Raw genomic sequence first — 12,018 nt, forward strand, 5'->3', positions numbered from 1 at the left:
CGGTTATTGTTAGATGTGTGGCGTGTGGGGTCAGCTGCACCATCACAAGGGCAAAGCCAAGCAATAAAAATGTCAAGAGTGATTATCCCTCTGCAGCAGTGACACTAATACAGCAGCTGGTTTTAGCCTTCACTGTGCTAATGCTAGCATTTAGCATCATGTGGAGAGAAACCTCTACCATACTGTACAATGACAGAACACAGGAGCAAATGTCAATGTAGTTTTATTGTTTAATGTACCTCAGTTTAATGTAGTGTCCTGAGGTACTGTGTACGGATAATAATATATTTATTATCATGTTGTTACAAAATGCATATAGGTGAGGCTAGGTTAGGTTTAGGGTTGTGTGATGACCTATTTATTTCAGAAGTGCATAGTGTTATTTATTAGCTTTGTGAAGAAACTATAGCAAGGAGAAAGGAAACTATAGCAAGGAGGTCTGAGGACGCATTATTGTTTGGGATGCTTGTAAGGTGACACTGGGTTGCGGTATACTCAAGACTTTGAATAAACATAAGGTCAATCTCCATGTGTAAAATAGGCCTCAGGTCATAGAAGCGAGTGTTTATGTTCAAAGTGTGCTTTTGCATTATGCATTGGGAAAAAACACACAGACACCTTTTGTGTTGAAACATTTGTGCTCTTTACTCATGTTGCTGAATTAACAACTGTTTTTGTGCAAACATCTCAAGATGTAATCAATTTTGAAAACCAGTGCAGTGACAGCTCTGAGGGGAAAAAAACAAACAAACATTCATCAAATTCATCGACATTTTCAAAGCAGATTTGACCAGAACTATAACAACATCAGTTCTGCACATTGGTAACCAAAGGAAGGAGATGATTGGCTGAGGAAATATTAATTTAAAACATAAGTCCGTCCCTAAATCCCCACTTAACCACTGCATGCAATGAAAGAAAAAGCCACTTAATGCCGCTTTAATCCTCCATGGACATTAAAGATGGAGCTCTTCTGATTAATCCCATTACAAAATGCACTCCCCAGTGCACTGCAGGATGTGCACCTTTTTCCCCATGGCAGCCCTACTCAGCCTGAGATTTACCGTCATTAATGGCAGTCTCTTCCTGTACCAACTGTACTCCCGGACACCAAGTGTCTCCAATTTCTGTCCCTTTTAGGCAAGATAGTGGCAAGAGTGCGGTTGTTGCAAACAGCGGCTGGTAAAATCAAGATCAATCAGGTACTATGAAAAGGTATGTATTTTTGTATTGTACTCCCAGTCTTTCTTGAGGAAATCAAATGGCAATAGCTAAGGTTCATATAGCTTTGGTGACATTCAAGGCCAGATTAGTAATTTTTTGATGCCATAAATGACATAGACAGTTAAATATTGTCAAACTAAGTGGACCATTACGACACTCTATCAGATCCCAATAGTTTGTCAGAAATACATCACTCAAAACAGAAACTATCTGACGGAAACATAATGCATGCAATCTGGTTAAAGACCGTATACATTCAAAAATTTATATAGCCTGTGCTTTGTTATCGGATATTCAACTCACTTAGCCCTTAGTCCAAAATAAGTTAGCCCTTGGCCCAAAGTCACTTGTGTTTGGGGATGCATGGGAACATTGTATTGGGAGCCATCGTGAGCCGTTCAGTCATGCATGTAGATCAAAGGCAATACGCTCATAATACCCTAACAGATGTGTTCGTAATGCATTATTGTAGGTACTACACATTTTACCAACCATTCAGTACTCAGTACACCAATCAATAGTTTTTATATTTCAATTTGATGCTGTGCTTGTAACATGTAACACAAGTAATGATAAGTAGGTCTGAAGATCTATTTCTAGTATTTTCTAGTCACAGGCCTGTAATAACTAATAAGGGGAAAAAATGCGATAGAATATTTCAACTTCAGGAAGATTGGTAACTTAAGTTATTATCTGAAACATAAGGTTTCGGTATATCATAAACTCATTAACTGTTGTGGTCAATCAATCCAACTGTTTTATTCAGTTCATATAGAATAATAAAGGGTAATTTGTAACAGCTAGCAAATTACATGACAGTATATTATTATACCTTATTGCTTCAGCATATCAGTGTAGACACATCTAGCAACATAAATGTCAAACAAAATCCTGTGGATGTGCTCACAAAGGAAATCTGAAAGTATGCACCATGCAAAACAACCAACAACGCATACTGTACAGCTAAAAGACCGTCGACATCATTAAAAAGTGTCTTTCCTGAACGGCATCTCGAATGACAATGCAATCCCTCGTAGATTGCAATGTTTTCCCACTAGAACAAAGAGTATTTAAAGAGTGTTTATGGACCCATATGAACAGATGCCAAGACATCCATCCAGAGTCATGTAAACATAAGGTCCATCTTTCTCAACTCATAACATCATAAAGCTGTCCTTCATTTCTGAAGACAGGCATACAGGTTATTCTCCTTGAGAGTCTGAAGTAAAGACAAACAAGCGCCAGGCACAAGCTGACATCTATTAGGTACTGTAGAACAGTCACATGAAATAATCACGATCACCCTCCCTCACGTCATTCTCAGTGCGGCTAGAAATTAGCATAAATTATTATTAGCTCCGTTTGCGAACGCATGCTGTGCAGCGCGCATGGAGGCATCACACGACACGGTGCATCTGACGTCCCCCTCTTCCTTCCAAGCTGAGGGGGTGGTGTGGGTTGAGGGGGGGGACCGATATGGGGTTGGGTAGGGAAAGGAAGTCGCCCGTTCTGTAACTTCAAAGTCAGATTACTTCCCTGGCCTACTTCCTAGTCGCCTGTCAGGCTGCTGCAGCTGTCTGTCCCTGCACACGGCACTCACACAGACGCACAGGCTCACACAGGCGCGCAGACAGGCAGGCAGGCAACAGAGGGTTCCAGAGAATAAGGGAAAAAAAGGCCTATGAACAGATCAAAATATACAATCTTGTTATATCTCTACAGCCATCTGGTAAGGTTGCGTAAAAGAGGGAAAAATAAAACGAACTAAACCATGCTCAAGTGTGGCTGTGGTGTAGGTTTCTTAGCAAGTAAAGCCATTCGGCTCCCTCGAGTGTTTAGGTCCAGCGGTAGTTCAGTAATTGTCTCGACTGATTGTCACCTCAGGTCGGACGATTTTGAATAAGACAAAACTGATAAGTGACGACATCACATATCACAAGACACATTTGCCACATACAAATAGCGTGTAGCAATGTGCAAATAAATAAGTAGTTTCACAAACAAGACAGAAATGGTGCTGGTTCGGATTGCACCAACACTGTCTCTCAGACTTGGTCAAAAGAGCGCATAGGCACCCATAGGTCTTCACCTCTCTCACGTCTGCTGCGGTGTTTCTTTGGACTGAGAGAGGGCTCGTTTTCAGTTTAGCCGTGAAGGCATCTCTGTTTTCAAACACAAAAACACCCTCACTTTCATTTGAAGCTTTGGTGCACAAAAAAGCAGACACCAGCTTGCATGCCTTAAGGCAGATTGATGTGTGTTCGTGTGTCTGTGTGTGTGCGTGTGTGTGTGTGTGTCTCTGTGGGGGAAGGAACACATTCTAAGCAGAGGACAAAACAAAGGAAATAAGCAAGGAAATGAACAGTGCCCTGGCTTTTCTTGGGACATGTAATTTAGATTTCCGGACGGGTTCCTCTCATTCGTATTCTCTCTCCTGTGCTTTCAAAGGTATGGGCCATTATATGGGCCGTTTTTTTATAATTTCTCGTCTAATTTAATCTTTTATTAGTCCCAAATCAAGCAGAGGGCCGTTTGAGCACTTCAAATTGTTGAAAAGTATGGCAGTGAAATCTGTGTCAACCAGGGAGCGAGGCTGAAATGGGACTTCTTGCTTTTGTCCAGATGCATGCAGCTGGGCTGCCTGTGTCATATCAGAGCTGAAACACACAGACACACTTTACATAATCCCATTACCAGTGGAGCTAAGCAAGGGATGGGAGCCAAGAACTCTGTGTGTGTGTGAGTGTGTGTGTGTGAGAGAGAGAAAAAGTGATACAATGCTTATTGTCAAACTATCAAACATGAAAGTCTATTAAGTTTCAATTCGACTCAAAGTCCTCGACTACAATTTTGTGTAAAGTTAATACAAATGTAAACTGCCAGTTGATATATTAAGATTTGTGCATGTTATATACATTATGACATGTGCATTCACAATCTGTACTATTCAAAAAGAGAAACGCTTCATTGAAAATATCTGAATAAATTAGAAAAATATCTTAACTGGTTTGCAATATTTCCTTTTTACATCCCTTTATATACAGCTAGGTGGGACCATTGTAACACTGGTTGGTGCAAAATCTGACAGCCATGTCTGTGACAAAGTTTAAATAAATAAATACACCAAAGCCAGTGCCTATAAAGACTGGGAATTTTTTCGACTCTTGAATACAGGCAGCAAAACCACTCATTTGAAATATCACATATATAATCATTCCACCCTCCGATAAGTCCCTTAATGCATTGTATATTGATCGAGATCAGAGTATAAGAGAACCCACTGGCAGAAACCAGCCTTTGTCAGGATACACAGTCAGTGTGGAGAGGTGCAGAGGAGCAGTGCCACCTGTTGCTATGGAGTAGAAAAGTTCCAGGGCTTGAGGTGAAGGGTGATGGTGGATGTGGTTCCTACTGGCCTGCAGCCCTGGCTCTGGCCTCCATGAGAGAGGCCCTCTGCTCCATGGCCGCTCTCATGGCTGTGGTCATGGCTGGGGTCATGTTGGGACCGGTGGAACGCCAAGGGGCTTGTTTGGATTTGCCGCCGTACACCACACACTGGAAGTAGGGGATCTTGCCTGTGTGCCAAAGTGCGGTAATTACTGAATTATTACTGAGTGAGACAAAGAGGGATGTGTTAGGAACATAGGTTAGGGAGAACATTGAAAATATCCCTTTAACTGAAGTTATGGAAATTCAGATGTGTAGCTGTATCGAATAGCAATGTATTCTATAGTATACTGTAGTGTAGTGTAGTGCAAAGGGCCCTGTAATTATCAGCCAGTGTGTATTTGTGTAGCCCTTTGCTGTATTTTATTTGAATTTTCTTTATGTACAAAATATTTACAAATGTTTAAAAATGCCAATATGTATTTTATTTTTCAATGGCCTGTATTTTATTTTTATTTGAATACTTCGTTTCTGTAACTTTATTGGTTGTTATAATAATGTGACCTTTGAACCACAACCTGTGGTAACGGAAGCTGGAGGGTTGAGGAGAGGAGAGGAAGAGAGAAGATGGACGAGGGCGGACGGCTTGTCTGAGCTCGCTGTTCATAACTTTACAATTACACTGTTATTATCTATGTCTACGCTATAGGACGATATTTTTACTTATTTAAGTTGTCGGACAGATAACTAGGACATCAGTGACTGTGTTCTTGGACAGTTTATTGAGTTTAAAGAACGTGAGTAGCCTGCCTTGTGACGCCTAGCCTCTGCGCCATTTTAGCTTATAGTACTTTCGAGGGAAGCAGGCTTTTCGTTTATGGTCACACCGCACCCAAGCAACGAACAGGCATGCAACGTTGGGGGTAAGTTTAGGTTATCATAGGACATTTATATTGGACTGTGTTCTATTTCACTGTTTGACTGATATATTTGAATGTTTTAATTTGCCCATATATTCCATTTTGGTAATATGATTTATTTGGTTTATGCACCAGGGCGCTAGGCTCATTTTAGAGGTGACCTACCCTTGGTTTGTGTATTTGAGTTTAAAGGTGAAATAGGTGCCTTATTTGTTTGAAATTCATTGTTTTCAGTGAACAAAGGTAATTTCATTTCAAGGGTAAGAAAGAAACATTTTATTTAAAAAAACTTTGTTGTAATTTCATTTAAAATTGTACACAGTAAACATTTTTTTACAAAAAAATGGAAGATTCTTGATTTATTATACTAGTAATTTAGTTTCATTAAGGATTGCTTAAGCTAGTTTAGGGGCATGGGGGGCGCTACATTTGTACAAAGGGTACACGTCAAGAGTCCTATTTTTTACTGAAATGTCTTCATTAAATTCAAATTCAAGTAGCTATGAACAACCACTTTCTCTTAGATTTTGAATGGAAAAGAAAATACAGAAATGGCTTTAAAAAGTGCTCTCTCATCTTTAGAAACAGGTTAGGAAAGGGCTCTTGCCCTGTTTCCAGGAGAGCTTTAGATTTCTAAAAAGAGTACCTTGAACCCCATTACTGGTTTCTCTTTGAAAGAGCTTCGTTAGCTATCTGTCCTCTGTAAACACAAATAGGTCGAGGCAGCAGTTCATACCTGGCTTCTTCTGCTCTTCTCCACTCTGAGTGTTCTCAGGCTCTTCTGGTGAAGGCAGTGAAGGAGGACATTAGTAATAACACAGAGAGCAGCATTACAATGTAACATGCAGCCTGCCCATGATTGACACACAAGGAGGGGAAGTGGATCTCCTACAAACTCACTGCCACTGTGGAGAATGGTGGAGCAGTGACATTAGGGGGGGGGGGGGGGGGGGAGCACTAGATGTTTGAGCGTTTTCCCCCCCTCACACATCAGACTAGGGAGTCTGGTAATCCCCTGGGGGGGGGGGGGGGGGCTTGAATTTCAATGAAACAGGTGACCTTCAAAGGATTCTTTGATGGATGCAGACCAAAACGAGGCTGAAAATGCTAACCGTCCAGCCATTTCGCTGTGACATTACACATAAACAACTACAATCAGATGAGGAATATAACAGCTACATCTAGTTGGTGGAGGAGAAAATAATAACAATTTTATAAAAGGGCCGTACAGTCTTAAAATACACATGCTATTATGTAATCTAAGTCTGCAGCATCTGTGTGAACAAATACAGTAGACACATATACTGCAGTTACTCAATACATCCAGGCAGTGAGGCTGTCTTGCTGGTTACAGAAACACAACACAGATACCGCTGATCAAGAGATTAAAGCCATTTTGCTCTAAGAGCAGCAGTAATACAAGCTGGCAGTAGCACTGGCGGTTAAACTCACAACACCCGTGTTGTTACTAAAGCTTTAGCATGGACGTTAGATAATCAGGCAGAGGGCAGGATCAGTCTCAGCAAAAAACACTAATAGCATGCCAGGCATGGTGTTGCACAACGTGAATTTTTCTTTTGTGGGGTGGGGAGGGGGAATAAATCCTATACCAGCTGTGGCCTGTGAGGGTAGGCAAACAGGATGGGAGGGGTGGTAAGGAGGGAGTAGAATGAGAAAGGCGGGACTAAAGCTATTAATGAAAAGGAGATACTGTCACTCCACTGGTGTAGTCAATGTCAATCATGCACTGGCTTGAGCTGTCCCTCCACAGCCTGTATGGAATTCTTAAACACTTCAGTAACACCCATACACTCAATGGATCTGATAAATATCCATGTACGAGGAATCAGCAGCAGCTTCAGAACAGCTTACTGACTTCTAGTTGAAAGGATATAGTTTATAGGCATTTACAGAAATGTTAATTGTTTAAATAACCAGTGGAGTGATGAAGGTACCTGCGTGAACTTGGAGTTTTAGAGCCTTTTGTCCGTTTCTCTAGAAATGGCATATTTGTTACAACTTTGGTCAGGCTTTGGTCAGGCTTTTCTACAGTCATAATACAAACATATATTTCCTCTAGATACTGTACTGTTATCACAGTGTTTTAAAGCTATACAGATATAATGTCGTGTACTGCAGCCTCAGACAAGGTTTGAAATGATTACAACATGAATTAATGATAATAATGAATGCCTCTGTGCAAAATTATAAATAATGGGTTCTTCTTTGTATTGTATATGTGATAACAATTGTATAAAACCCCACTAATAACAGTTTTAAACACAACTTTCTTATCTTAATAATAACATATTCATATTAATTAGCTGGGAAGTTGGTTCTCACAGAGTGCAGAATGAGAATACTCACAAGTAAAGCAGAACACCAGGCTAACGAGTGCATGTTTAACAAGAGCTGAACACGTCAATCAGACAGCCAACACAGCAGCCCTTAACCAGCCAGGTCTTCAACACCCCCCCCCCCTCCCCCAAATCACAACTCATCACCCCCTGACAGACTGCAAACTCATGCTACTCACTCGCGGGGGCAGACACGTTGGCGTCTTTTTCTGAAAACAAAATGAAACGGGTTGTTCTCACACGTGCATCAAGTGGGCACGTTATGTTGCACCACTGTGAGAGAGTTATCTACAGAAAGCCACAGATGATGGAATGCACACACACTACAATGAAGGTGAGAGAACTGTTCAGAGGTGTGGTTTCTAATCATGTAATGTCATAAAAAGAAGTTATCCTCATATTATAGGAATCACATGTGAAAAACGAAGACAATGATTCCCCCACAACTACTGTCTTTTAAGACACATGGCACATTCATATCCGTGTGGGTAATGTTTTATCTGCTTTCCTTTTTGCACTGTGCTGAATGCACACACTTTACACCTGTATGTCAAGCGCAGACAATGGGCAAGGGCTATTTTTTAAAAAGGGTACACTTGTGGACTTGTGCACTTATACACTTGTGGACTTGTGCACTTGTACACTTGTGGACTTGTGCACTTGTACACTTGTGGACTTGTGCACTTATGAGGTCTACTTACTTGGTGCCTCTTTAGCTTCTGCCTTCTCCTCTGTGTCGGGTTTACCTGTTGAGGAGAGGGTGAGAAACGTGGTGTCATAAGACCTGGAGCCTGCGATACACTTTCTTTTTCACCTGTCTTCACATTAACACACACTGACACCTCCTTGATTGCACTTTCCCCGTGCCAACGAGACTTTGCTAATCAGGTTAGAGAAATGAGTGATTTCATTTCCCACGTGTTGTGAATACATTTGAGGACATGCATACTTGCACATTAAGGAGAGAGAGAGAGAGAGAGAGAGAGAGAAAGAGAGAGAGAGAGAGAGAGAGAGAGAATCTGGGGAATACATGTCTGAAATTGATTCACCCCTGTCTGAGGGTAGTGAAATTCCACATGGCCTTTATTTAAAAGTTGCGTTACTTGACAGATCCAATTTCCTGTTGTCATTCGGTGACACGTCTTTAATGAGAATACGATGACAATGTTTCTCAGGCATCTAATCAGCAGTGCAGTATAACATTTGTTATGAGCTAAAATAGGGAACGTTTCCATTGAATTGTTGAACTTCTAGGCTATCATTACAAAGGTGTTTCTCTAACTGCAACTGTGACGCTGTTATCGATTACGTTTGCCCTCCTCGTGTCACCCTTCAGTTACAGTTGCATTTTTCCTGTGTCAGGTTTGAACTTTTACATCTGTCTCATGAGGGCAACACAACAAAACCGCATTGTGTGTAAATGCTAAAAAATTCAAGCGCGGGGTGGGAATAAAAAGACCACAGTAGTAATAGATAAATAAATCAAGCGATGTGAGCAATGCTTAATCAATTATCACATCTCATTTGTGCCTCATTTGTTAAGACAAGCGGTCGTTGCAGCATTAGCATCTGTGATGAATGGTGGTCATTTGCTTTCCCCCTTTGGCAGGCCTCCGGCTCTTTGTTACCGGAACACTTTTCTTTTCTAAAACGCCACAAACAGACTACAAAGGAGAGCCCCAACATTAACACATCAGGTCAAGAGTCTCCTCAAGACCCAGCTGTGTGTGTGTGTCTGTGTGTGTGTGTGTGTGTGTGTGTGTGTGTGTGTGTGTGTGTGTGTGTGTGTGTGTGTGTTTGTGAGAATGGACCTACATGGCCGGGTCGTTTGTGTAGACATCGCTAGCCCCATTAGGTTGTCTCGGCTGTCTTGACTTTTACGAGATGTGAGCGAGCCAACGGAGGGCGAAACGCGCCGTGCCGATTTTGTGTCAGTTGCTTGTCATTTCCACTCAGCACTCCGTTACCGTTACACCGTTACCGTTCGAAGCATGGACCATGTAGATTGATGGATCAACGAGAAAGCGCTCTCTGGCCCGTTTCCCCCCCTCCCTATACACACGCTAGGCCATTGCAAAAGGGAGAAACTGATCAAATATGAAAGGCAAACACCAACAAATGCCTAAGTACTGTGCCAGAGCCTTATTGACCGATGGCACTCCTTGGCCAGGGGTCATTAATTAAATTGAGCCATTTGTTTCAGTGGTATTGATTACAAGTCAGTCCCCGCCCACCCTCTGATACAGACGCATTACACACAGCCAATACTGGGTAGCCAGGTTTCCCTCTTCCTCCTTCTCCCCCTCTCTTTTCTCTCTCTTTCTTTCCCTCTTTCTCCCACTCCATGGCTCACTTCATTATCTGCAAGCTCTTTCTGCTAGCCTTTGTGATGGTGAATTGGGAAATGGCGGCTGGCACCTAATCTAAAAGCCCGGAACATTCCTTTGCCAGAGAGGACATTAGAGGAGATTAGATCACCACTACAAGATGAGACAGCCTCTCCTATGAGTGGCTCTCCTCATCTCATTCCTACTAAATGCATGAAAGTTTGACGAAGATAATCATGTTATTGTCAGTTGCCAAGAACAGACAGTGACGCCAATCAAAGGGCTTAGCGTGTTTCGCTGTGTCTTTAATTGGAACCGACACATCATAACCTACCGTACATGGACTGCCCTGTGGACTGCCACCATACAGTATGAATTGATCTTACTGTCTCAAGCAAACTGCACGAACGGTGGTCGGACAAGTACATAATGTATTCTACTCATTGTTCTCGCCGACGCACGCAGTGTGAAATGTCAGCGTGATAAAATGGAAATTGCAGCCAGGCGTAATCACTCACTCTCGGCGGTGGACCGCTCCTCTTTCACTTTGTCTTCTTCATGTGTGAACAGACATGGAAGAGAGAGAGAGAGAGAGAGAGAGAGAGAGAGAGAGAGAGAGAAGCTGGTTAGGCAGGCAGGCATCTGTAATTCGGCAATGAAAATTGACATCAACAAATAGCAAAGAGTAATATGGCAGCCCATCCCAAGTTCCTATGTGTTACTGCGTTACATTTACTGCTGTAAATGTCATGGCCAGAGACGCAATGCGGATTCAACTTAGCAGCCAGGTTTCACGCAATGACATGATAATTCAGTTGGCCACTACTTGTACCCTCCATCACAGGAGTGAAATAACCTTGTCATAAACATGCCCTATCTAAGCATTAGTCATTATTACAGTAGACATATGACATGTCAGTGGCATGTTATCATTATCGCTCATTGTCCTGACAATTCTTAGATATTTTGCCTGCCATAATATGAACCCATGTCACATTCATCCCCTGCATTCTCAGCACAGAACACGGCCCATGTGTTGCATCATCTGAGTGCAATTATGGAGTTGATACTTTGTATATGCGGGAGGGGCAGTCCAGTGAGCAGATAGGAGCAGTTACTGTAACTGCCGGCCACCAGATGTTGTCATCTGAGAAAAGCAATCCTCTGAGGCGGTGTGTCAGCACAAATGCATGCACGAGACCAGACGTTAGTTCACAAAGCAATTGCCATGCTCCTTTTCAGAAGCTATTCATCGCCAGGAAAGCACACTCAGCTGAAAAAATTGAGACCTGTGACACTGACATATCCAACCAGACCATCCATGAGCACTGCATCTGTGAATATTCTAGACACTAGTCAGCAAAGTATTTTTGGACCTCAGGAAGAGGTAGGCCTTGCAGAAGAAAGATAGCCCTCACCTTTATTCTTGACCAGGCATCCCCCTTCTACCATGGCCTTCCCCTAAACTATTTTTGAAGATGGGTTACATCCTAGGAGTTATTACTTTCATCCAAATCAGTGGCATATGTGTTGGATAGGTACTTGGTACTTGGTTTCTCCCCTCTTGCCGTCTCTTTACTGAACAGCTAACACATTGTGGCACTGTGAAATAACCCTGGGTCATCGTAATAACCAATGTACAATTACTACCTCAATCATATTTATTTATTTCACCCTTACTGTATAACCGTCATACTCATACCGTATAGTATTTATTTATTCCTGCACTTTCTGGACTCTCATCTTCTTTGCACTATTCCGCCTTGTATATACTTTTTTAGACTTCTTGGACTGTTAGACCAT

General features: G+C 42.0%; 1 protein-coding gene across 22 annotated transcripts in view; it reads right to left on the reverse strand.

Moving 5' to 3' along the window:
- Positions 1-619: 619 nt before the first annotated feature.
- Positions 620-12,018, reverse strand: part of trdn (triadin) — a 68,173-nt gene continuing 56,774 nt past the window's right edge. For 17 of the 22 annotated variants that reach the window (XM_031582232.2, XM_031582253.2, XM_031582238.2 and 14 more), the window contains 5 exons: positions 10,734-10,769; positions 8,590-8,634; positions 8,068-8,097; positions 6,268-6,312; positions 620-4,799 (listed from right to left, as the gene is read on the reverse strand). In XM_031582232.2, coding sequence (XP_031438092.1) covers positions 4,633-4,799; positions 6,268-6,312; positions 8,068-8,097; positions 8,590-8,634; positions 10,734-10,769 — 323 coding nt within the window. In that variant the 3' untranslated portion in view covers positions 620-4,632. Of the gene's footprint in view, positions 4,800-6,267; positions 6,313-7,486; positions 7,527-8,067; positions 8,098-8,589; positions 8,635-10,733; positions 10,770-12,018 lie in introns of all 22 variants that reach the window. The other 5 variants (XM_042709995.1, XM_031582247.2, XM_031582231.2 and 2 more) reach the window with 5 other exon arrangements.

This window comes from Clupea harengus, chromosome 15 (genome assembly GCF_900700415.2).
Source record: "Clupea harengus chromosome 15, Ch_v2.0.2, whole genome shotgun sequence".
In the NCBI taxonomy this organism is placed as follows: Eukaryota; Metazoa; Chordata; class Actinopteri; order Clupeiformes; family Clupeidae; genus Clupea; species Clupea harengus.